This window comes from Prunus avium, chromosome 4, assembly GCF_965620075.1.
Source record: "Prunus avium chromosome 4, drPruAviu1.hap1.1, whole genome shotgun sequence".
NCBI lineage: Eukaryota > Viridiplantae > Streptophyta > Magnoliopsida > Rosales > Rosaceae > Prunus > Prunus avium.
This window is the reverse complement of record NC_142287.1, coordinates 24,212,238-24,237,759: the sequence shown is the minus strand read 5'-3', so window position 1 is coordinate 24,237,759 and position 25,522 is coordinate 24,212,238. Positions and strand designations below refer to the sequence as shown.

General features: G+C 36.3%; 5 protein-coding genes across 7 annotated transcripts; 3 read left to right on the top strand and 2 right to left on the bottom strand.

Moving 5' to 3' along the window:
* The first annotated feature begins 238 nt into the window (after positions 1-238).
* On the top strand, positions 239-3,550 carry LOC110773288 (E3 ubiquitin-protein ligase RMA1H1). Its single transcript, XM_021977791.2, has 2 exons — positions 239-523; positions 2,621-3,550. Exon 2 carries the CDS (start codon positions 2,632-2,634, stop codon positions 3,448-3,450), a length of 819 nt encoding a protein of 272 aa, XP_021833483.1. The 5' UTR covers positions 239-523; positions 2,621-2,631; the 3' UTR covers positions 3,451-3,550.
* A 1,368-nt stretch (positions 3,551-4,918) lies between these two features.
* EXPA12 (expansin 12) lies at positions 4,919-6,680 on the top strand. The gene is made up of 3 exons (XM_021977842.2): positions 4,919-5,090; positions 5,547-5,856; positions 6,298-6,680. Exons 1-3 carry the CDS (start codon positions 4,919-4,921, stop codon positions 6,611-6,613), a joined length of 798 nt encoding a protein of 265 aa, XP_021833534.1. The 3' UTR covers positions 6,614-6,680.
* Positions 6,681-12,806: 6,126 nt separating this feature from the next.
* On the bottom strand, positions 12,807-17,571 carry LOC110773310 (pentatricopeptide repeat-containing protein At4g21705, mitochondrial). 3 transcript variants are annotated; one of them, XM_088252800.1, is made up of 3 exons: positions 17,214-17,571; positions 15,503-16,753; positions 12,807-13,642 (listed from the first exon to the last, which is right to left on the bottom strand). In XM_088252800.1, the coding sequence occupies exons 1-2, from the start codon at positions 17,475-17,477 to the stop codon at positions 15,533-15,535; spliced, it is 1,485 nt and encodes a 494-aa protein (XP_088108926.1). In that variant the 5' UTR covers positions 17,478-17,571; the 3' UTR covers positions 12,807-13,642; positions 15,503-15,532. The 3 variants fall into 3 exon arrangements, with proteins under 3 accessions (XP_088108926.1, XP_021833507.1, XP_088108927.1); XM_021977815.2 differs by lacking the exon at positions 12,807-13,642 and having other exon boundaries at positions 15,449-16,753; XM_088252801.1 differs by lacking the exon at positions 12,807-13,642 and having other exon boundaries at positions 15,449-16,753; positions 17,192-17,324.
* A 1,818-nt stretch (positions 17,572-19,389) lies between these two features.
* On the top strand, positions 19,390-22,792 carry LOC110773311 (nucleic acid-binding protein). The gene is made up of 8 exons (XM_021977816.2): positions 19,390-20,100; positions 20,321-20,366; positions 20,573-20,622; positions 20,800-20,841; positions 21,546-21,659; positions 22,078-22,156; positions 22,244-22,315; positions 22,407-22,792. Exons 1-8 carry the CDS (start codon positions 19,553-19,555, stop codon positions 22,452-22,454), a joined length of 999 nt encoding a protein of 332 aa, XP_021833508.1. The 5' UTR covers positions 19,390-19,552; the 3' UTR covers positions 22,455-22,792.
* LOC110773309 (F-box/FBD/LRR-repeat protein At4g26340-like) lies at positions 22,788-25,135 on the bottom strand. The gene is made up of 3 exons (XM_021977814.2): positions 24,019-25,135; positions 23,623-23,832; positions 22,788-23,524 (listed from the first exon to the last, which is right to left on the bottom strand). Exons 1-3 carry the CDS (start codon positions 25,021-25,023, stop codon positions 23,231-23,233), a joined length of 1,509 nt encoding a protein of 502 aa, XP_021833506.1. The 5' UTR covers positions 25,024-25,135; the 3' UTR covers positions 22,788-23,230.
* Between the last annotated feature and the right edge of the window lie 387 nt (positions 25,136-25,522).

Genomic DNA, 25,522 nt, shown 5'->3' with positions numbered 1-25,522 from the left:
ATTACTATTACCAAAGAGGAAAAACAATTTTTGTAAAGCTTTGATAAAAGAAAATTATTTTACAAGTATTTTTTCTGATTTTGCCACGTCGTTCACACGTGGCAAGGAACCCATCTCTAAAACCTGAAGCACAGAAAAATAAATAAATAAATAAATAAGGGAAATAAAGGAAAATGGCGGGTCCAAGACGTTGAACAGAACAACCCTAACGCCATTCATACGTTGATTCATTGAAGACCAGACGCGGTTAAAAGAGTGAAATATGAATGGTATGTGTATATATATCTATATATTCACATAAGAAAAACCCAATACCAATATCGACACTCGAGATCTTTTGTATTCATAAAGCCTTCTCCTTCCTCCTTTCGCTCTCAGCCATTCCTCTCTGTTTCAAACAATCAAAGCCTTCTCTGTGCCTTTTCTTTCTCTTTCTCTCTTTCTTAACTCGCAAGATTCGCTCCCAGCACGCTTTTGGATTACATTTCCCACCTCGATCGGTTCTAGCCGTTTCTCTTTCTCGGTATGTATTATCTCTCTCGTATTTTCTATTTTTTTATTATATAAATTTCTTTGATTTTTTTTTTGAAATTTTCCTGGGAAAGTTCTTGAATTTGTTGATTTTCTATGATGGGTTTCTCTTGGATTTTGATTATCATGTTTAGAGCAGTGATGGGTTGGTTTGCCTTTTCTTTTCATTTGTTGGGTCTTCAATTTTCATGGTTTTTTTTTAATGAAATTTATTCCCAGAATATATAAACCGTTGCCTGGATTTCCTGGGTAATTATGATCTTTGTAGGAGTACTTGTTTTTAGCCTGCATTTAATTTGCTTGGGAAAAGTTGTTTTGGAACCCAAATTTTATATATCTTAATGTGATTATTGTCTTTTAACAGGGCTTTTGGCCTCTAGATTTTGGAATTTATCATAGAAGTGATTCTTTTTGTGTCAATTTTTTTGCCATTGTCTGTGTTCATGGTTCTCCTACTTGTGATTTTGGAACCCAAATTTTTTTCCCATTATAAATCCTATAAAAAAACTTTGTGTCAATTGCTAACATTTAGCTCTTAGCGGGATCTCTGACTCATACTATCAATGAAAGGAAATTAGGGACATGGAAATAAGATAAAATTTTGTATCTTATGGGAATTCCTGATTTGGTTAATGAGAATTGGGAATTTTCTTTGGGAATCTGAAAATTTTGTGTTAGGGGTTAACTTTAGCAACCAAGAATCCCAAAAAGTGAGCATCTTAAGCTAATTTTTTTTTTTTAATTTTTTTTTTTATGAAAGGCTTTAATCATGGTACTGAATTTGTTTACTTGCAATTAAATCGTCCTCTAGAATGGATTCCCTCATGGTCTTAAAGTTTTGCTACTCCACCCCACTTCAGCCTTAATCCAACTAGCTTGGTGGATCATTCCTTGCTATTCAACCTTAATCTTCTTTGATAATCATGCTTTTGTTAAATCCTTGATAATCATAAATCCCTCACAATTTAAAATTCCTCTCTCGCACCCTTGTTTCTTCTTCCAATATATTTTTCATGGGTGCGTTTGGCTTGGTTTGAAATCTGGAATCAGGATCTGTATTTTTTAGAACCCGGATTACTCAAACCTTGTTAACTCTGGGACATGTAGATCTATTCGTCAGAATTATATTTTATTTTGTGTATTGAACTGATTGTCAGGCTAATAGAATGAAACATTTTAGTCTTTGCATACAGTTTGACCTGCAATTCCCTCAAGTTGGTGAACCATTTCTTCATTTAGACTAGTGAACAAGTTCTTGCCTCTAACGATAAGATAAATATATTTGGTTTTTGAATTGTAGATAGTAACTTCCCATCACCTGGTTTTAGCCCTTGACCGTGTGAACAAACACAGTCGAATTCTTATTAGCGGTTTATTATTTAAGATATCGAGAGTACTGTTATGTTGTGGAAAAAATTGGCACAACCAGCTTGGCCTTTGATTTTAGAGGTGCTAGATGTGAAATATAAGAATTTCAGAGGACAACAATAATCATGGTGCTGGGTTTTAGTCATACCCATCTTTTTCATTTGTTTAAGATTAAGATAGGCAGGGGCCATTCATATCCTCTATGATTAGTAGGTTGGAGAACCTTTGCCTTTTGTCCTTCAAATAAATAATACTGTATCCTTCTGTCATTTTGTCAATTTAAAGTTAACCATACACTACTTTATATGTTGGTGTCACTTTGTTTTATTCATCTGTGCTTTTCTAAATGCTTAGTGCCTGTTTAGAAGTCTGGTTTAGGAGCGTCAGTGGCATTGTTGAGATTGATTATCAAAGTTTTTTTTTGCCCCTTGAGGTCATTATATCTATGAACAACTATTTTTGCAATATTGTAAATTCCTTTGCTTTTGTATTATTGATTGGTGGACTCTGTTCTCTCTCTCTCTCTCTCTCTCTCTCTCTCTCTCTCTCTCTCTCTCTCTCTCTCTCTCTCTCTCTCTCTCTCTCTCCTTTCACACACAGAGTCACCAACACAAACTCACACTATAAGGCTTGCTTGAACGGATATATTAATTGTTTTGCTCTTCCTGTGTGGGTATCTGTCTTTATGCATGCTAATGAAGACGACCTTGTTTTGTAACAGGACGCATCACTATGGAACAGATCTTCTATGAGCCTGAGGGACACTTCGACTCAGATGCAGATGTTTCGATCAAGAAGTGGAAGTCAATCTCAACCCTAACTACAGACTCAGAGAATGATGATGGCGGCTTTGACTGCAACATATGCTTAGATTCAGCACATGAACCTGTTGTGACTCTATGCGGTCACCTGTACTGCTGGTCATGCATCTACAAGTGGCTTCAGGTTCCAACCACCTCTGATAAACCATCCCATATGAAGGGAACTTGTCCTGTCTGTAAGGCTAACATCACCCATGCTTTGTTGGTTCCCCTCTACGGCCGCGGAACATCCCATTCAGATTCTGAAGGAAAGAAACCTCAGTTGGGGCAGGTCGTTCCACGCAGACCATCGCCTGAGTTGAACACTTTGATGACTAATATTCTCACTGCATCGCTGCCGAGACGGCAACTTGATCCAAATTATTTAGAGAGGCATTCACAGCCTGTTCACGATCAATACTACCCTTCACATGGAGGTTATGCCGCAAACTCAGAATCATCTTATCTTGAGCCTTCACATGGAGCCTATGCTGCAAACTCAGAATCATCTTATCTTGGGGCTGCAACGATGACAACTTTATCCCATCCAACAATTGGAATGGTTGGAGAGTTTGTATTTGCAAGGATGTTTGGAAGCTCAGACACAAATATGTTTAGTTACCCTTATATGAATTCTTACCCCCCGAGCAGTCCTAGGATGAGAAGGCAGGAAGTGCAGCTTGACAAATCTCTCAACAGAGTAACCATTTTTCTCTTCTGTTGCTTTATTTTGTGCCTTCTCTTGTTCTGAACATTTTGTTTATAGGTTTCCTTTTGTACAGTTGTAAGAAATGTTCATCATACTGAATATACAGACTATTAGAGATATTTCAGAAACAACTCTTGCGAAATGTATTTTATCTGTGCATATAATTTTTTTCTGCTTTTGTTAAATTGTATTTTTGTAGTATTTTTCAAGTAGACAGTAACAACCTTTTTGTTTAGTACATTTGGGTTTGGGGCCCAAGGCCCCAAAAGAAAAGGAAACACTAAGCTAAAACATTCATGGGCCTAGAAACCCTAAAGAAGCATGTGTTCACAACTTTACAGCAATGAAGAGGTCCATCCAAGATAGAGAAGCCCTGTATATCGAAGTCCCCCTTATTTCAACCGCAAGCTATCACACATTCGGAGTCATTTTATAGTAAGGGGTTTATATATGACTCTTAGGTGAGGTTCTATTTCTTAATCGTTGGATTAGATTAACTAATTTAATCTAATGGCTAACCAATTTGATCCAATAGTTAAGAGATAGGACCTCACCTAAGGATCATATATAAGGCCCTCACTATAGAATTCATGTACACGTTCACACCGGTTTTGTAAGAGAAAATTGTACATAAATAAGATTCACTTCATCCTCATATTACTTAGACAAATAGGAAGTAATCTTATGGTTTTGCAAAAAAATCATACAATACGTACTATAGAATTAAAAAATAAGTATTTTTTTTCTTCATATATACATATACAGAAATTCTCTTATGCGGACATCCGGACGTTATTATCGTGCGGACGCAGTGTATTTTGTACTACCCTTCTCTGTTTTCCTGCCTGTTTACAATAGGATCCGCACGATAATAACGTGCGGACATCCGGATAAGAGAATAACTATATATATATATATATATATATATATATAATTATAATTAAAGATTAAAATCGGCGGATACGATCAATATTTCCGTTGTGTTTATTGTTTGGTTAATGGATTGTGTTATGTATAACCAAATTTGTGCATCAAATTTGAGTCTCAAATGATATAATTGTGAATTCAAGCTCGCTAATTTCGAATTGGTTCGTGCTCAAATTGTGTAACCCTAATTTTAATATATAGCATAGGCCAACAAATCACCGACTTGTGATTTTGAAAAAACAGATCGCACAAAGTTAGCTGCTCTCTCACATGCACTTGCTCTATCATGTCTCATAACTGTCATTTCCGATCGTACATACCTTTCCGTACTTCTTCATATTCACAGGACATGGAAAAACGCGTTTTGTATATTTAAAATTTATAAAAATAAAAAATAAAACTAATTGTGTTCATTTTATTGTATGCATAATAATTCATTAAGGTTCATGATCTACATTTTATTTTAGTCACCGACGAGCGTTTAGATCAGTCTATAAATAGTCAGGGAAGCTGCCTCTTCAAGGAAGCATTGAAGCTTATAGAAACCTGTGTGCTTGTCTAGAGTTTAGAGGGAAATTATTAAATGGCGCCTCCTCTTGGTCTTTCTGCAGTTTCTTCTTGTGCTCTTTTTTGGCATATTTTCTTGTTGGTTAGTTTGGTTTTGGAGGGCATGATCATCGTCAACGTCGAAGCCAACGGCTGGCTCAGTGGCCATGCAACTTTCTATGGGACGAACCAGGACCCCGCCACCCTTGGTAAGTGTCACGTTTTGACAAAATAAATGCTTCTTTTACATGACAGGTCGCTGATATATTGCTAAAACTTTCATATATGTAAGTTGCTTTTGCATTCGGATCTTCTGCTTATGATTTTGACGGTGATTTTGTTCTTATGTTTAGAAATACATACGAATTTTTCTATAATTATCTAATGACCAATAGAAATTCTAAATATAAACCCAAGATGTGTTTAGTTCTTAAACCTCGAAGTTTCGGACATAAGTGCAAGATTAGCCCTAACAAGATCATCAAAAGAAGATATTCTATTTTGTGAACGATATGTATCGAGATCATTAGTAACTAATGTGTAATATCGTAGCAAATAAATGTTTTTATTCTTCATTCTTTTGTTTGTTCAATCGGTGATCATAATTAATTAAAGTGTAAATAACATTATGGATTGATGGTGACATGAAATATATATGCATATAGGGGGTGCTTGTGGTTATGACAACACCTTCCATGCGGGGTTTGGAGTGAACACAGCAGCAGTGAGCAGCACACTTTTCAGAGGAGGGGAGGCATGCGGGGCTTGTTACCAAGTGATCTGCAACTACAGGATCGATCCCAAGTGGTGCCTTCAACGCCGTGCTGTTACGGTTACCGCCACCAATTTCTGCCCCCCGAACAACAACGGAGGGTGGTGCAATGCTCCTCACCAACACTTTGACATGTCGACGCCAGCCTTTCTTCGCATTGCACGACAAGGCAATGAAGGCATAGTTCCTGTCATTTATAGAAGGTAGTATAACAAAACAATTAATAATAATGGCTAATATTATTGCACAAAAGATATAATTAATAATAGGCATTCACTACAATTACAAATTAAAAATACCAACTTGCACTAACTAGCTTTTCACGAACATGCTGCAGGTCTGACTCATGAAGAAAATTAAACATTTTATTAAATAAAATTAAACCATTATAAAAACTGATATATATAATCTAATTACAGATTGGGACTGTAATCCAAATTGGATTTGATTGGCTTGGATTTACATTTGTTTGCCTTTCTCCGCGCAAGTTATGCACGTAAGGAAAGGGTGTTAGTTTGATATGCATTGTTAATTTATTGTGATATTTTGATATACATTATTGGCTCATTCTCTCAACTACTTACGGTGTTTTGGATAAAGTGGTTGTCTAACATCATAACCTCTACTTTGCAAATTGCAACTAGGGTGTCGTGTCAAAGAAGAGGAGGGGTTCGATTCACCTTGAAGGGACAGTCAAATTTCAACATGGTGATGATATCCAACGTTGGAGGAAGTGGGGACGTGAAGGCTGCATGGATAAGGGGGTCGAGGATGAGGAGAGGGACGTGGCTGCCCATGCACAGGAATTGGGGTGCAAATTGGCAAAGCAGCATCGATCTCCGAAACCAAAAGCTCTCTTTCAAGCTCACGTTGGTTGATGGAAGAGCACTAGTATTTTCCAATGTTGTTCCTTCCACTTGGAGTTTCGGACAAACATTTTCATCCCTCAACCAGTTCTGATAATGGCACTTAATTAACTGCTTTGCAAATTGCAATGGGTCAAGGACATTCGTATTTATCTTATTTATAGCTCAAACTATTGAGGCAATGAAAATTAAGGATATTGCCTCTGTGATTTACTTGCTTTATACATATTGCTACTTGCTCCCCCAAAAAGTTGGGAGCAGCTATTGTTAATTATATTCGTTCGACTGTAGAAATTAATAGATAAGTTATTATCATGTGTGTTCATTCTTATTTTGTAATTTTTTTTTTTCACAATAAAGTTGCAAATTCGCCAATGAGATCTAGTCCGGTAGAAAAAAAGTGGAAAACTGCCTTAACTTGCAGACCATGTCTCAAATTTGAACCCCTATGACATCTTGGTATTGTGTGTGTGAGAAACCCCCTCTCTTGACTAGCGGATATAGCAAGGGGCCAGTGAAGGCCATTGCCCTCACTGCCTTTTCTCCACCATGAACTTGCCTATTAATTCTATGATTATTAGTTTGAGTGTGGGGGCAACATGTTTGATAAAATACCTCACATAAGGGGCTGAGGTAGGTATAAAATAAGGTCATGTTTGGTGAGCTGGACTAGATTGGATATATCTAATTAAAATGGACATGGGTCCAATCCATTGTTTGGTGGGCTTAAGTGGATCATGGACCGGTTAGGATTCAATTATTTTTCCGGATAACAGTCCAGCATATGTTGGCTTTCAAAACCCACGCTAAGACATGGGTTTCGAAGACTAAACACGGAAACTAGCTATCGTCTCCCTCAGCCTGCTTTGAAGTGCGTTGTTCTCTTTTGTCCTCTCTTCTCTCATGGGGTTTTCTTCTCCTGCCATTCCCCCATGACCACCTTTCTTTTCCAGTTGTAAAACAATCCACAACCAGAAGCTAAATTGTTCAAATTTGTTAGTATTTGATCATTTAAGGGACAATTTTAGCTAATACAAATTGCCTAACTCGTAGAAGCAATAGCAAGAATTGGCTAAGAGGATTTGTGCCCTAGCCATCTTGGTGGAGGTGGGGTTGATGCCCCATGCTACCCAGCCGTCAGATTGGGAGGGCGTGAAGAAGAAGAAGAAGGAGAGAGAGATGATGGATGAAATGACCAATTTGCCCTTATATTTAATGGAAATATTGACAGAATGTAACAGTAGGACCAGTGGAGAGAATAATATAGAGTTGATGGACCATTTGAATGAATAATTTAATTGAGAGATCAAAATGTAAATTGGGTATAAGTTTGAGGACCATTTGAGTAATTTACCCTTAATCTATATCTTTTTTTAAAATTTAAATTATTTTAAAAGAAATAATAATTTACTTCTTTTTTTTTTGGGTCTACATGGAGGCCACATGAGCAAGTAAATAGCATCCGCATATGCCACATCAGCAATTAACAGATTCTTTAACGGTTTTCCTAACATAGGGTGTATTTGAAAAAGTTCCGTGAAGTTTGTGTACTAGTCAAACGGTTCAATAAACATCGGGTATAAGTTTGTAATGACCCCCATAATTTGGGGGGTTTACTGTAATTAATCCAAATAATTATATTTCTCTTTTTGTTTGCATATTAGAACAGTCAATAGTTTTGCTAAGGCTGCCAAACGGGGGCATGGCCATGTAGTTGGTTGCTGTAAACCTTGTTGATTGGGCTTCTAAAGCTTTGGTTCAAGAGGTGTGTGGTTTATGAGAGAGAAAAACTATTTTGATTTTGATTTGGCTCATTTTTTTAAAAACCAAAAATCCAAAAAGTGATTGGGAGATGAGGAGTTGAGCCATTGCCTGGACTAGAGGGCGTGTCTCTTTTTTTTACTTTCTGGAATTTTTTTTTGGTTTGCTACAATAAACTGAGATTAATTATTCTCATAGTGGGTGGTTTGTCCAACTTATCTTAGTTTTTGTCACATCACAATCACTTTAATGCCCTACTTAGTTACAAGCCGACGTTACAAGACTCGGTAATTACAAGATCTAATATAAGCATTTATAAGTATTTGCATCATCCAGTTGTTTCCTAATGTGGGACTCTATTGTCCTAATTTTTAAGTGACATAATTGCTCTATGTTTACTTGTTGAAGTAATTGTGCTGTTTGCGCCTCATATTCCTCAGATACAGCAAAATAAAACAAAACATTCGTAAACCATGAACTCAATAGGAAAGTTTTAAAATGGGATTCTACAAACAATCATGAACCTTATGAATGATGAGAGTCATACGTACTTCTCTTGTGCTCCCCGAGCACAAAACTAAATTATATTTCAATCATATAGCTAGGCTTGTGGCTTGAACATTGAACTTTGAACATATTGGTATCTATCAATATTTAGTTAAAGCCACATGCCTTGAAATACAAGTGACCATGGATATTTAATTAATAATCGTTAATAGATACCACATTAATTAATAATGCTTAAAGTAAAGGGACTTTGCAAATTCAGTGGCAAAGCATATGATCTCTTATGCGGACTCAGCACGAGAAGCTCTTATGGGGGGTGAAGGCATGTCTTTTTTCTTCAGATAATAGTAAACATCAGCTATAAGAAGCCAAATAATATCATGGTCGATAGATGCAAGATCTTGAAGGGCATTTACAGATGCATCATGGAGATCTTGAAGGGCTTTAAATATATTTCAACATTGCACCAACAATAAAAATATAGATTTCTCTACAAACCTATCTTTTGAGATGTCCTTTGTAAAAATCCCACGTCGAAAATCCACTCCTATCAAGGTGTTTATAAACAAAGAACAATGATAGTTTGGCAAGTGTGGTTAATATTGGAGAGTTGAACAATGATAGTAATTCAAAAAGGCTAAGATATTACTTAATTACATATATTAAGTTAAAGAAGTTGGCAAAAAAAAAAAAAAACCAAATGTAAAGAAACTAATTTTATATTTTCAAAATTAAAGAAAAAACCCTCTCCTGACAAAATTGCGTCGGCAGAAGTCTATGTTGGCGAAATCTGCCAGATTACACCCTATAGCCGTGCGGCTATACTATTTCTTACACAAAATTAAAACAAATCTAGTATAGCCAGGCGGCCGTACTATTTATATATATGAAAAAGGACCCACCCAGCGCCTAGGCGCCACGTGTCAAACCATGCGGCTATACTGTTCTTTGAAAAAAAATTTGTAAAAAACGAGTATAGCAGACCGGCTATACTATTTCTTTAAAAAAATTTAAAAATTCTAGTATAGCCGGGCGGCTATACTATATATAAGGGACCCACCCAGAGCCTAGGCGCCACATGTCAAAATAGTAAAGTCAGTCGGCTACACTGTTTTTTTATAAAAGAAAATGGTTAAAAAGCGTATAGCCGTGCGGCTCTACTAATTTTATATTTTAAAAATTAAAAAAGGCGAACAACTTCTCCCGACGAAATTTCGTCGGCACATGTCTATGCCGGCAAATGTTTGTCGGATTAGACCTCTCCCGACGAAATTCACCTCTGCCGACAAAAGTTCATCGGGAAAGTTTTTTTATATTTAAATAAATATGAATTTAGTATCTTTAGGTCAATATTTTTTTTTAAATAACTTTTCTTTTTAGTAATTAAATAATATCTTGGCCACATTTAATTACTTTAATTAGTAATTATGTTTTAACTATTATTTCTCTAGTGAATAATTAGAATTAAATATTTTATATTTTAATTAACTTCATAAATGTTATTACTTAATATATATCTTGCATTGTTGTTAGAACAAGTAAGAAATAATCTTAGCCTCTCACATTCATTCATAGTTAGTAAAATACATAATGGAAAAAAAATACGAATAAAATACTTATGAGTTTTATTTGGCAAAATATTGGCACATTACAACTTAAAAGTTCGGCCACTATACTATATTTATTTAATATAAATTATTTAGATTTTTTAACATATATTATTTTTATTCAATAATATATGAGAATTAAGTGTATAACATGTGAATTTTGTGTGTCATATTGAAATTTTTGTAAAACATACGTGTGTTAAACATGAAAAACACGTACTTACATGTATAATACGTAATTTATTTTTGCGACGTCCGTTGAACTCCAAGTACTTACTATTTATTAAGTCATTTGTGGAAATATATTTACAAATGCATCAGTAAATGCCCTTCAAGGTCTTTAAATATATTTATTATGCCCTTCAAGACCTTAATCAAAGTAATTCAAGGGCTTTAAATACATTTTCACATTGAAACTTTAAGTACACACTAATTAAAGTAATTCAAAAAGGCTAAGATATTACTTAATTACATATATTAAGTTAAAGAAGTTGGCAAAAAAAACCAAAGGTAAAGAAACTAATTTTATATTTTCAAAATGAAAGAAAAAAACCTCTCCCGATGAAATTGCGTAGGCAGAAGTCTATGCCGGCGAAATTTGCCAGATTACACAGTATAGCCGTGCGGCTATACGATTTTTTAAACAAAATTAAAAAATATCTAGTATAGCCGGCCGGCCGTACTATATATATATATATGAAAAAGGACCCACCCAGCGCCTAGGCGCCACGTATCAAACCATGCGGCTATACTGTTCTTAAAAAAAAAATTGGAAAAAACGAATATAGCCGCCCAGCTATACTATTTCTTTCAAAACATTTAAAAATTCTATTATAGCCGGGCGGCTATACTATTTATATATATAAAAGGGACCCACCCAGCGCCTAGGCGCCACGTGTCAAAACAGTAAAGGCATTCAGTTACACTGTTTTTTATAATTAAAAAAAAAGGGTCAGAAAGAGTATAGCCGTTCGGCTCTACTAATTTTCTATTTTTAAAATTAAAAAAGGCTAACAACTTCCCGACGAAATTTCATCGGCACATGTCTGTGCCGGCAAATGTTTGTCAGATTAGACCTCTCCCGACGAAATTCACCTCTGCCGACGAAATTTCGTCGGGTAAAGTTTTTTTTTTTTGTTGAAATAAATATGAATTTAGTAGCTTTAGGTCAATAATTTTTTTTTTAAAAAAAATTCTTTTTAGTAATTAAATAATATCTTGGCCAGATTTAATTACTTTAATTAGTAATTATGTTCTAACTATTATTTCTCTAGTGAATAATTAGTATTAAATATTTTAATTAACTTCATAAATGTTATTACTTAATATATATCTTGCACTGTTGTTAGAACAAGTAAGAAATAATCTTAGCCTCTCACATTCATTCATAGTTAGTAAAATACGGAACGGACAAAAAATATGAATAAAATACGTACGAGTTTTATTCGGCAAAATTTTGGCACATTACAACTTAAAAGTTTGGCCACTATACTATATTTATTTAATATAAATTATTTAGATTTTTTAATATATATTATTTTCATTCAATAATATGTGAGAATTATGTGTATAACACGTGAATTTTGTGTCTTGTTGAAATTTTTGTGAAAAATACATGTGTTAAACATGAAAAGCACGTACACACCTACATAATACGAGTATTGTAGGTTTGCCAAGTCTTTAAGACGTTTGCAGAATACGAATGTATTATTGAAAAATATGTATGTATGTGTATAATGTTGCGTAGATACAGCTGCACCAAAATGGATTCAGTTGCATCCTCAACTTGTGATACTCGCAAGTGCACGAGCCGTTTGGTAGTATAGCATATGTAAGTGCGAGGTCGATCCCACGAGGATTGGTGATTGAATGATCCAATTCATTTTTCCTACACAAAACAAAAATGAAAAAGAAAGGAAATAAATAAAACAAGGAAGAAAGAAATAACTAACTCAAGCAAATAAGTTCCCAAGTTCAATTAGATTAATGGATTGGTTCTAGCTAAAGTATGATTAAGCCATGGTGTGTGGTCATAACCTTGTGTTTCTAATTCCCTAATTTGATCATTTGTTGTCTAACCTAAAATTAAGCATTAGGAACCCATTAAGCATAGAAGAACAATTTAAACAACCAAGCATGTATCTAATCCTTGTTGTCGAATGTTCATACATACTCTTCCTATTCATAGTTCAATTCGAATTAAAGCATGGTGTCTACTCTTAATTCAAACCAAGATAGCTAATATGCAAGCCTAAATGGTGATCAATCATTCAAACTAGCATATTAACTTATAAGCATAATGAATAAGAACAAAAACCATAATTGAAACTTGGAAACTAATCAAACTTGAAACTAAAGAAAAGAATTTACATAATGAAAAGTAAAGTGGAACTAAGAAAAACTTAAGGAGAATTTCAGCACAAATATTTCATTACTACAATTGAAAACTAGAAAATGAAACTAAGAGAATTTGAGGAAGAGAAGGGAAGGGAGCTCTAGAGAAGTGTTTGAGAGCTCCCCCGCTTGGGGTGTGTTTACAAGCTTAGAGAAAATCCCTATTTATAGGCCTAAGGGAAGAGAAAATCTGAATTCAATATGGCTAATGCATACAACACTTGTATTATAAAATCTTGAATTGGTTGATGCACTTGTATTAGAAAATTTGAATTGGTTGCTGCACTTCACCAATAAATCCCACCAGCAGCCCTAGCTCATCTTCATGTCACCATGACCAAGCTTCCAACCAGCTCATCCTGAGGTCAGCATGACCAGCAACTTCAAGGGCTTACAATTTGGGCTTCTCTTAAGCAAATGACGACTTTAAGTACTCCAAATTGAAGTTCAGAATGTGTCTGATCCAACCACACAAGTATTGGCCCAATCCAAGCTCGGATGAAGAAGTTAAGGCCAAAACAAATTGTTAACTCGTTTTGCTCGCTGACAAAAATCCATCCTGAGCATGGTTCTGTGTTTGCTAGGTGACAGACTCCATATTTATCCAATGGGGCTGCATTTTGGATATGTTATAGTATACACCCATTGTAACAACTTTCATGAAGAATGCTGCCTCATCCGAGCTGTGTAGGTTGCTGAAACAAAGCTTGCAATATGACCTACGGAACTGGACTGGCAGGGGGCTTTAGCCAAAATGAGTTTGTCTTTAAGCACTTCTTCCCTTTATCCAAATCAGGCTTTAACATGCATGGATTACATCATTTCATATCCAAAGCCATCATTGTTACCTAAAGCTGAAAGATAAACACAAAAAGGATTAAAAGCACAAGTTTAACTCAAAAACATAACCAAATCATAAGCTAGAAGGGTACAAAATGATATACAATTATGAACCGATCATATAATACGTAATTTATTTTTGCGACATCCGTTGAACTCCAAGTACTTACTATTTATTAAGTCATTTGTGGAAATATATTTACAGATGCATCGGTAAATGCCCTTCAAGACCTTAATTAAAGTAATTCAAGGGCTTTAAATATATTTTCACATTGAACTTCAAGTACTTACTAATTAAAGTAATTCAAAGAGGCTAAGATATTACTTAATTACATATGTTAACTTAAAGAAGTTTGCAAAAAAACCAAAAATAAAGAAACTAATTTTATATTTATTTTAAAAATTAAAAATAAATAAATAAAATATCCAGACGAAATTGTGTTGGCGTAGGTCTATGCCAGCGAAATTTGCCAGATTGGCATTTCTCAAACAAAATTTAAAAAATCTAGTATAGCCGGCTGGTTATACTATTTATACATATACAAGGACCCGATCATCGCATAGGCGCCACATGTCAAAACAGTAAAGCCTTTCGGCTATACTGTTTTTTAATATTAAAAAATTAGTAAAAACGGGTTCGGCTATACGATTTGTTAAAAAAAATTTAAAAATCTAGTATAGCCGGTCGGCTATACTATATATATATGGGGTACCCGCCCAGCACAAGAGCCACGTCTGCTTTACGTTTTTAACAAAAAGAGTATAGCCACCGGGTGGCTATACCATTTGTATATATAAGTACACATATATCTTGCATTTTTGTTACAACAAGTAAGAAATTTTGTTATAAGTATATAAAATATGTACGTGGTTTATTCGGCAAAATTTTGGCATAGTACATTTTAAAAGTTTGGCCATTATAATATATTTTTTAATATAAATTATTTTTATTCAATAATATGTGAGAATATGACATTGTCGAAATTATAATCAAGTAAACTTGACACACACTGATACACATACACATATACAAACGGAATCACATGTACTTTAACCCTCTACTTGGTTGTTGAGAAGATAAAGGAAATGCAAGTGAGAGAAATTATGAGGTGTGTGTTCTTGTTGTTTGGTAAGTCAACTCGGTTGTAGTGTTGGGTTTGGCTATTTCTTCTGTTGAGTTTGCAGTGATGTTATTTCAAAAGCCAAAAGTTCACCATTAGTTTAGTTTCCTTCTGTTTTCCTGGAAACCAATCAACCGTGAAGCAAACAGAACTGTGTTTGGTTTTCTTTTGTTCATCTGTGTTTGTTTCTTGGAAATTCGACCTACTATCATTTGTGAAGTTTCGGAAAATTTTCAGAAAATTGGCTCATACAGAATTTTATTTAATCAATTAAATGAAAATCATTGGGCAAGAAGAATTAATACTAAAAACCAAAGAGATTAGGAACATTAGTGAAAGAAAAACAAATTGCATATGCCAATTGCCACCAATAGAGTTAAGTCTTTGCTCTTTTTTTCTATAATACCCTGTAACCATCAGTAAGTGTTGCTTTGGTATACATACCTATAAATCAATGATCATAATGGATTAACCAGACCAAGCTATATATGATAGCCTCTTCAAAGGTACAAGCATAAATTCTTTTCCAGTGCATTTATTTTTCAAAAGGCCTTTGTAATGCATTTTCTAACAGTTCTGCATTATTAATATTTCCGAGATTAACTAAAATTATCTGCTTGTGTTTTTGTCAATTGCATTTTCAGTGGCTGTAAGTTTTATGGATGCAGGTCTGTGACCAACAACATGCTAAGTAAAGAGTTGCACCAAAACTAAAGATCTCATTATATAATAGCATAGAAGAGGGAAAAGTACCAATAAAAAAACCTTCTTGTTGTTTCAGTGTTACTTCTGTCGTAAGCTTAGGATTTCATCATCGGCCTCTATTTGATCTTCTTTCATGCTGTGTAAAAGCCCTTCCACTTCTTTTCCACTTCTGATGTATGCCTTCATCAAGGCATGGTACATTTCCCTATTTACTGTAATCACAGTCTTCATTAAGCTTACAAAGGCTTCTACTTGTTCAATGTCTCCATTGTCTCCAATCCAACTCAATACACTGGAAACCACACCAGGTTTCGGCCTCCATCCTGTGTTTCTTGCCCGTAAATTCAGAGCTTCCGTCATGCACTCAAAAGCCTTCTGCATCTTCTGCTTGTCCACATATCCTGCAGCAAGAATTGCCCAACTATTTGGAGTTGGAGTCTTGCCTTTTTTGACGATGTCTCGAAGAGTGTCTTCAGCTTGTTCAACCAACCCCCTTTGACAATATCCGATTAGGAGGATATTTGGCACTCGGAAATCATAAGAGAGACATGATAACTCCCACTCCTCTAGCAATTTTTTTGTCTCATCAAGCTCCCCAAGCTTCACAAGAGAACCAAGCATGGTAATGTAATCCCTGTTGATTTGCTTCTTACACTTGATTTTTTCAAGGCTCCACAACCTCATCATGTCATGTTTACATCCCAGGCTTGCGTAAAGTGAAATTAGATGATTGTAGCCAAGCGCATCTTTATTTACCTTCTCTTCACTCTTTTCCAGGTAGATCAATGCTTTGTCATGGAGACCTGCTTTAATGTATAAATTGGCTACCATAGCATAAGTAAGCCAATCCATGGAGATGTGTGGTTCCCTCTCCATTTCTTCCAAAACTTTCTCCATGCTACTTATATCAGATCTCATTCCGTAAGAGCTCATGCAAATCCTGTAGCTAAAATTGTCAGGAGAAACACCCTCCTCTTTCATCTCTGATAGCACATCCGGGATTTTCTCAGGCTGGCCAGTATGTATATAAAGACACATAATGTCATTGTAGTTGAGAGAGGTAGCAAAACCCAACTCTTTCATCTTCTGCATATGAGAGAGAGACTTATCAATGAGGCCTTCTCTCACATAACAATTCAGAAGTGCACCATAACTTTTGCTAGTATCCTCATCACTCAAGCTACTAAAGCAGCTCTCTGCAGCATCTACGCCACGAACTCTACCAATGAGATCAAGCTGCACGGCATGGTCACCGGGTAAAAATTGGCACAGGCCTTTGCTACTCATCCATTCAGAAACCTTCACAACAACAATGAAAAAGGCAGAAGCTTGAGTAACATGTCAACTGGAAACAGAAAACTGTGGAATATGTTAAATATCAGAACCTGGGAATGAATTCTATCAGTTCATCTGAAAAAAAGAAGAAAACCAAAGCTCATTTTCTTGTGGGTTTCCCATTTTCCCTATGACCAAATTAACCTGTCATAAAAATCTTTTTTTACATATTAATTTTCTTAGCAAGCAAGCAGGGGATTGCAGGCAAAGAATCATTCAATTGAAACCAATAGACTGTTTGAGGCGAGTTTTTCAGCATCTAATGGAACCCAACAAACATTAAAAAAAAAACACTAGAAAAACAAACAAGACTAGATTTCTACTAGCAACCAAATGAATCAGCAGAAGTTTTAGTACAAGAGAAAAACAGAATAAAAACATTATCAGCAAGCAAAAGGAGACCTTTTTGCTCAAATTCACTCACATCAAGGGCATGCCTGTATCGCTTTCGGGCCCGGAGGTCTCGAACGATCCGCTGGAGCTCAAAGTAATTTACTTTTCCGCCTTTTTGAAGCCATTGGTCAAGAACTGGGACGACACTGAGAGAAGGGTCCCCAAGAGGACTGATTCTTGAGTAGAGATTTCTTGTGTTGGCAGTGTGCCTTGCTCTGCAGTAAAATTTGATTGGGGATACATTTGCAGCGAGGTTTTGGTGCCTCTTCAAGTGTTTGAAGACTGCAAAAGCCATGAGAGGAAAGGTTTAACCGGGGCTTGGAGGTGTTCTGGTAGTGGTAGTGTAATATGGATCAAATGACAAGGCTTTTGAGCTTCTTCTTTTGTTGGGGCCTTGGATGGGTTGGATTTTGGGCTATTCTATACACACCCAATCCCATATTTAAGTTTAAAATTTTAATTTTGTTCCCTAAATTTAAAAGGCTTATTATCACAAAACATCCCTGAGGTTTGCGAAACTATCAGATTGCATCCTTTATGTTTTTTTTTGTCATTTATGATCTTTAAGGTTAATAAGTGTCCTCACAAATAGTCCTTGTTGTCAGTTCCGTTAAAAAGTCTGTTAAGTTGATGATGTGGCACATATGTGGGTCCCACATATCCAATAATATGACGCCACGTGGATTAAATAAAAAATACATTTTAAAAATAAATTTCAAATTATAAACCATTTTTAAAAACTTAAAAAAAAATTAGAAACCCAAAAAAAAAAAAATCACCACCTCCTCCATTGCACCAAACCCCCACATCCTTCATCCAAAAAACAAAAACCCCCATATCCAGCCTCCTCCATATCCCAACCTGCAATCTCAAATCAACACCCACAGCAGCCAACCCAAACCTTGATATGCTAGGAACCTCACCCACTGCCCGTCTAATCTCCACCACCAAAGACCAAAATTGGATGGTGGTTAGTAAAGGCCAAATGAGTGGGTTAGGTGGGCTTAGTGGTTGTCTGGGTTTGTTTGGAGGGGAGGGGGGTGGAGTTTAGGTTGGTTGCTATCAAATAAAGAGAGCATGGAAGAGAGACAAAAAGGGAGAGAAAAGGAGGAGGGCGGGGCAGTGGTGCGGAGGGTGGGTGAGGATAGATGCGACTGTTGGAGGTGTGAGAGGGAGAGAGAGAGGAGATGTGGGTGGGAGCGAGGAGAAAAATGGGGGAAGGAAGATGGTGGGGGTTGGGGTTTAGTGCGATGGAGAAGATGATGGTGATTTTGTGTTATTTGTTTTTAATATATTTTCTTTTCTTTTAAGTTTTTTAATTTTTTTTTATAAGTTTCAAATGTTTATTTTATTTAATCCATGTGGCGTCATATTATTGGATATGTGGGACCCATATATGTGCCACATCATCAACTTAACAAACTTTTTAACGGAATCTGACGGCAAGGACTATTTGTGAAGACACTTATTAACCTTAAGGACCATAAATGACAAAAAAAAAAATAAAGGACGCAATGTGATAGTTTCGCAAACCTTAGGGATGTTTTGTGATAATAAGCCAATTTAAAAAGCTACAAGATTAGGAAATTTAAAGGAAAAAACCTTGCACATCCCCTCCCCCTCTTCTCATCATTTTCCTCTCGGTCGAGGGTGGTTGAAGATGTTACCAGCCTCCAAACTTCAGGCCACATTGGGTAGAGTCGTCAAATGGGATTTATGCATTTAAATGAGCCAATTTGTGTTTCGTATCGTGTTCGTGTGTGGTCCATTTCATGGGTGTACTATGTCATGCTTATTGAGCTAAAAGTCCAGCCCGACTCGACCTATTTATATTGTCGTATTTGTTCTAGCTTGTGTTTGTATTGTACCCATGCCATGTTTATACTAGCCTTGTTCGTTTGATACATCTAGTCGTGTCTTAAGTGTCCGCAAATCATGTTTGGGTGTCAAGGAATAAACTCATTGTCAATTTCGAAAAGAAACAGGTGAAATTCTATAGTGAGGGTATCATATATGGACTCCTCATGTGGACCTTTATATTAGTCACATGATCATCTCATTAAACTTAAGTAAAGTTAGTATTCAGATGAATCATGTATCTAATATAAAGGTTTATATCTATTATTCAGATATGGCACTCACTAGAGCCATGTTTTAGCCCACGTAGAGTGGGCTGTGATCCTTGCCAGTATTAGGCCTAGAGGAGACCCCAGCTCTTTCTCCATCAGGCCCTTTCTTCGACTGTTCTGTCCAGTCTCATCAAGAAACACACAAACGAAACCATCCCTTCAATTAGCTCCAACCTCCACCCTCCACCCTCCACCCTAAGCGTTTCTCTCTTTGCCTCTCACTCTGTTCCTGAACAGCAAAATGGGCAAAGATCGAAATGGCAGCGTTCAAGAGAGAAGAAGCAAAAGCTCAGAGAAAGAGGACGAAAACGAAAGAAAATCCGAGAAAGCGATAGAACATTTCGATTCCCAGTCCGAAGAAGATAGAAAACGCAGAAAATCCAGAAGGAAAGCGCGGGAAAGCTCAGAGTTAAGTGATGAAAAACGCGTGGGGAGCGATAGAAGGAAGAGGAGATCGCGGAGGCGGTACAGTAGCGAGTCGGATTCGGATTCGGACTCCAAGTCGGAGTCGGAGGAGAGCGGTTCGGATTCGGCGTCGGAGAGTGAGAGCGAGAGCGAGAGTGATAGTGACAGGAGGAGGAAGAGGAAGAGAAGGAAAGAGAAAGACGATGACAGAGAAAGGAAGAGGAGAAGAAGAGAGAAGGAGAAGAAAAGGAGAAGAGAGGAAGAGAGGAAGAAGAAGAAGGAGAAGAGAAAGAGGAAGGGGAAGGAAAAGAAGGAGAAGGGAAAGAAAGGAGCTGTCACTGATTCATGGGGGAAGTATGGGATCATCAGAGAAACTGATATGTGGTATGTTAGTTGATCTTTTTCTTTTTTATTGTTTTAGGGTTTTAGAGTTTCTGTTTGGATGCTGAGAAATTTTATGAAAAAGATATGAACTTTGATGATCTTGTTGATTCTTTTTCAAGTCTACTTGTCCCTTAACAAAACTTAATTTCTCTCTTTTGGTAGTTTTAGTGTTTAATTATTTAATGGCCGTTTGAATTTGATGATTGATATTTATATATAGGAACAAACGACCAGAGTTCACTGCATGGTTGGCAGAAGTAAAACAGGTGAGTTCATTTTCCAACTGTTTTTCCACCCCATGAAACCAGAAAGCTGCAGAATATTTTATTTCACATATCTTGGTTGGAGTTTTAAGATTGCAGATTTTACCTTTTCTTTTATATATGTGCTGAAGAAGTCATGTATTTATAAGTTTCTGAATTGCAGGAGTTGATAATATAGCTTTAATGATAATTGTTTTATCTTTCTTTAGGTGAACCTGGAACATCTGCCAAATTGGGAAGAGAAGCAGATGTTCAAACAGTAAGTGTGTGTTTGTGTGTGTGGAGGACATTTAATTTATCTTCGTTCTTGGTCTATCATTTTAGTTTTTTTTAATTTCACTGGAACTGAGTATGCAATGAAGATAATAGGAATATGTTAGCTTTTGTAATTTTGGAATTTTACAATCTGAGTAGAAATGTGTATCCTTCTTGATAGGTTCATGGAAGATCACAACACAGCTACCTTCCCTTCCAAAAAGTAAGCCTCTATTCTTTTAATTTTATGCACTTCCATTACTTTTCTGAAAAACAAAAAGTTATATAGCTTTGTTCCTCCCTTTTTATGTATCTTAATCTAAGCACCTAAATAAGGCCCAATAAGATGATAAATTATTTAACATTAGTCATCTCTATATCTAGAGCTTTAGGTGGTGGTGTTCGCTCTTTCTCTCCAGGGACTCTCAAAGGAGAATCGAATTTGTGCGCTATCTAATTTGAGTGAAATATCCTTCTTGACTTAAAATTTGATCCGCCTAATTTTTTCAATGGTTGTTTTCATAACTTTATGTGTGACCAATACAACTAGTTAGTACTTACCAAATGGTTTAACATGTTAAGTTATTAGATTGCGAATCAGGATATTTGAATAGGTGGAATCATGTTTCATGGTGTGGATCTTATTTACAATTTGACAACATAGCATGCCAGATTTCTAGCTATTTATTTGGAGAAGGAAACAAAGGGGAGATAATATATAAAATTGGAAAGACTTTGTTTGGGTTTAATGTTACAGATGTCATTTCAGGTTGGTTGTATGAGTGAGAAGGGTTGGTATGTTCTCACTTTTTTGTTTATAGTCACCCTAACTAGAAAACCTGTAGAGTGAATGCACATATTCAAAATGTGAAATGATTCAAAACACCACAGAATGACTAGTAATTACTTCAACTTTTGTGGTTGCAGGTATTATAGCCTTGATGCTTATTACAGGCGTAAATTGGAAAAGGAAATCAAAAGAGGTTATAAAAAGGTTGGGCAAACAGAACGTACTGTATTCAATGATGAAGAACAGCGACGGTATGTTTTATTGCTATCTATCTCTGTTATTTGGATTTGTCATGAAGTGGCATCTTAAGTTTCTGCTCTGAGACTATAGTTTTTAGTTTTCATTTTATGGACTAATTTTGTCAATTTTCAGTTTCAATTCGTTCATATGAAAAGCCAGCTATTAAAAGGAAAAAAGATGAAACTTTTACAATCCTTAATTGTAGACAATGTAGAGCAACTGCAAAATGTAACTTATTAGTCATTTTGTGTTAGAATGTTCTTAGAAACTTCAGTTTGGCAGTTGCATGCACAGAAAGAAAAAAGGCAACGGCAACTTTTTTCAGATACAGGATAGGAAAAACATGATACCAGTTTGGATCTGTTAAACCAAATTTATTGCAATGATTGCATTCTTGTGTTTAGCCAATAATATTGTATTGCTAATCAGGCAAGAAATGATGCGAGTGCGTGAAAAGCAAAAGGAAGAAGAAGTAGAAGCTCTGAAGCGCTCTATGCAGAGTGGACTGGTTAGTTTCTGCTCTTCACATTCAATTGTTTATCGCATGTAAACTTCATTCAAAAAATACACTTCCTCACTCCATTTGAATTTTCAGGCACAAGCAATGAAAGAGCAAGCTCAACTCAGGGAAGAGATGGCTTACCAGTACAAGATTGGAAACTTTGAGGTGAGGATAAGTAACCAGAGCTGTCCTCTTGTTATAATTCTTAATCATGTTCTGGCCTTTTGTTTATGGTATCACCTCTTATTCATGCCAGGCTGCTGCTGCCATTCAGAGAAGGTTAGACCCTGATGCTGCTGTGTGAAAATGGGTCGCTATAATTCAGGAATTTAATCCTGTCATGTTTCTACTATCAGCAGAAAATTGCTTTTCGTTCCCCTAGTTTAAGTGCATACGAATCTAGCTAGACTGAACTACTAAATGTACCCTCTGTAGCGGTTGTCCACTGCAGCCGGAATGTCATACTTTCTAGGTGGTTATATTTTCTGACCAATTTCTCCTTAGCGGCTCGGTAAGTTTTGCAGATACATAGGAAATGATGTATTTTATTTACTGATTTCTTAGCAGATTGATCATGAAAGTCACCAACTCCTTTATGCTTATGAGAAACGCCAATATGATGATTTTCTTTTCCTTTTAAAATATGCGATAGAAGTTGCTCACTACAAGTTTACAAAAAATGTGTCATAGAACAATAACAAAAGAAGATAGTATGGCTGGTTTTGTTCGATTTCGGCAGCTGTCACCAAATTGACCACCGTACAATAAAATAGCGGTTTGGTTCAATTGGGTCACAAATTACACTTTTTGTGGGTAAAAATCAAGCTAAATCTCTTGCATTGGTTTTGATTTGCTCGGTTTGAACTGCCTTTTCATTTTTTTTTTTTTTCCAACTTTTGAATGTTGTAGCCAAAGTTGGTGGCGAACTTAGCCTAGACTTTAGCATCCTTTTGTATCAGCATGGCTCTCCTCCAGTGCATTGGAGCACTTTCCAAAGCAAAGGCTTGCTCTTGGGTAAGTTAGGAGTGATTCTTTGGAAACCCAATTTTGATCACAAGACGCCCAACCCTTAATTTTCTTTTAATATTCATATTTTATCTCCACTTGACATGCTTCTGAAACTTTTGGAATTTCCAACACATGCTCGCTGAGCATAATCTCCTCATCTGATGATAATTCTTGGACATAAATTTTCATCTTTTGCAAGACTTCTGCATGCCCCAAAAAGAACTCTACCACTGGCAAGTCATATTTCACCCCCTCAAATCCCCAAATCTCCATTTCTTTAAGGTGACACAACAAACATTCCGGCACCGATCCTTTGGGCATTCCGTAAGAAAATCTTTTATAACCAACAGAGTATCCATTTAGTTCCTGTCGTTAAAAAAAAAAAAACAAAATTGAATGGTAAGAAGATGAAAGTGCTGAAAACCATGCAGTTGAAATTGTTCATTAATGTAATGTAAACATACCTTTCTCAAGATAAGATGCTGCAGATTAGGCGAGCTATGTAGCAATAAGGTCAATATGTTCCAGCTCTCACTGGTGCGGAAACCCAGCTCCAAACACCTAAGGAGAGGAAATTTGAGCATGAAATTTCTCAAGCGGATCCGTAGTGCAATTCCATCTTCATTTTCATCAGAATCAGTGTGTTCCAGAGTCTCATAGGAATAGCTGACAGCCTTGACATGCAAAAGAAACAAAAGTAATGGAACATGGTTAGCTACTACATAGAAATATGTACTCGTTAAATTTTAATAATGTAATCGTGACTTATAATCTCAGCTGTAAATTTGGACCACACATTCAAACATATAGTTTTAACTATAAAGGTGACATGGTAAAGTTAAAGAAAAGCAGAGACTTACCCCTGTAGTACATCCAGACAATGATAAGGACTTGACATTTGAGAGTGCTTCAAGAAGCTCAAAAGCACGGTTAGAGTGCTTTACCTCGAAATAAAGTTCAAAGGCACCATAATCTGCAGAAGGGAGTCCAATACAAATCTTTGCATCATCAAGAACCTTCAAATCCGTAGAGATTTTATACTTGGCCAATAAGTCATCGCAGAGATCAAGGTGCTCAAGGTTTGGGCAATCTACCACAAAGCTATACTCGATATCGAAACTATGCACCAAGCATTCAATCTTCAGCCTCTTAAGTGTATTCGATTTTACCGTGAAAACCACTTCCCTTTCCTTGTTCAATATGTCACTCTCCATGAACAAATCTTCAAGCACAAAGCAGATATGGAAAAGCTTCTGCGTAAACGTAATACCATCTTGGTTATAAACTTTTATCCAAAGAACCTTTAGGCTCGGAAAACACACGCAATCTGGAGGAAAATCCAGCCTTATATTCGCATTTAGTTTTAGTACCCGAAGCGACCTACTAGCGTACAAGGTTTGAGGCAATTGGATAGGATTTTGAGTGTAAGGAATTCTGATGTCGACCTCAACAACGTTGGATGTGCATGCAACAAGCAACCAAGAATTTATGAGATTCGAATCGTAAGAGTCGGAGCAAAAGAATGTGATTTTTTGTACGCATGGCAAATTGATGAGGCCAAGGACGTGGTTCACGAAGTTGGCAAATAAGGAAGCGTGATTAGGCATCGATGTGAAGCTTTTGGGGCGCAGTAGTAGTCTGTCGTCAAGGTCGAGCTTGAAGAAGGAAGCAGAAGTCCATAGGTTGGTCCATTTCTTGGAGAGCACGGTAGTGGCCACAGCATGTTTGGTTGGTAACAATGAGAGAATATGGCTAAGAAGTTCGTCTGGTAAGTTGGCAATCATGTCTTCTTCCTCTTCTTGTTTTGCTTTCTTTGTCAAGCGTGGGCTTGAAATTTGAGTTCTTGGGTTTCTCTGTCTTATCATGGCGTTTTCGGAGAATTGGAGGAGGACTTGGGGGAATCCCTTACTTTGAAAAGGGAAGAAGAGGGAGAGAAATTATTAGGGTTTTCAGAGAACTGGATGTGGAGTTGGGGAACCCTACAAAACTCAACTCACGCTCCAGTATCATAATCTGTTACTTTATAGTTCCAAAATTACAGTCAAAGAACCCTACAAAAGTCTACAAATGAGAAAAAGCGGAAGGCTTGGAGAGGAAGTAATTGCCTCTAAAAAGAGACTTTCCTGTAAGTAGTTTCTTGGTCAACAAGGAACGTTTCTTGGTGAACAAGGATCGTAAAGTGTTTTTTTTTTCTTTAGCTGCTTCTGAATATCTTCAAAAGTCATTCTCTTGGGAATATTTTTTTTTTTTTTTTTTTTAAAACCCTTATTACGACACAAAAACTACTTCCCTATAGGTAACCATGCAATCACAGCTGGAGTCGGAAACCTTAGTACTTAGTTAGCAAATATCAAGGTGTCTTTC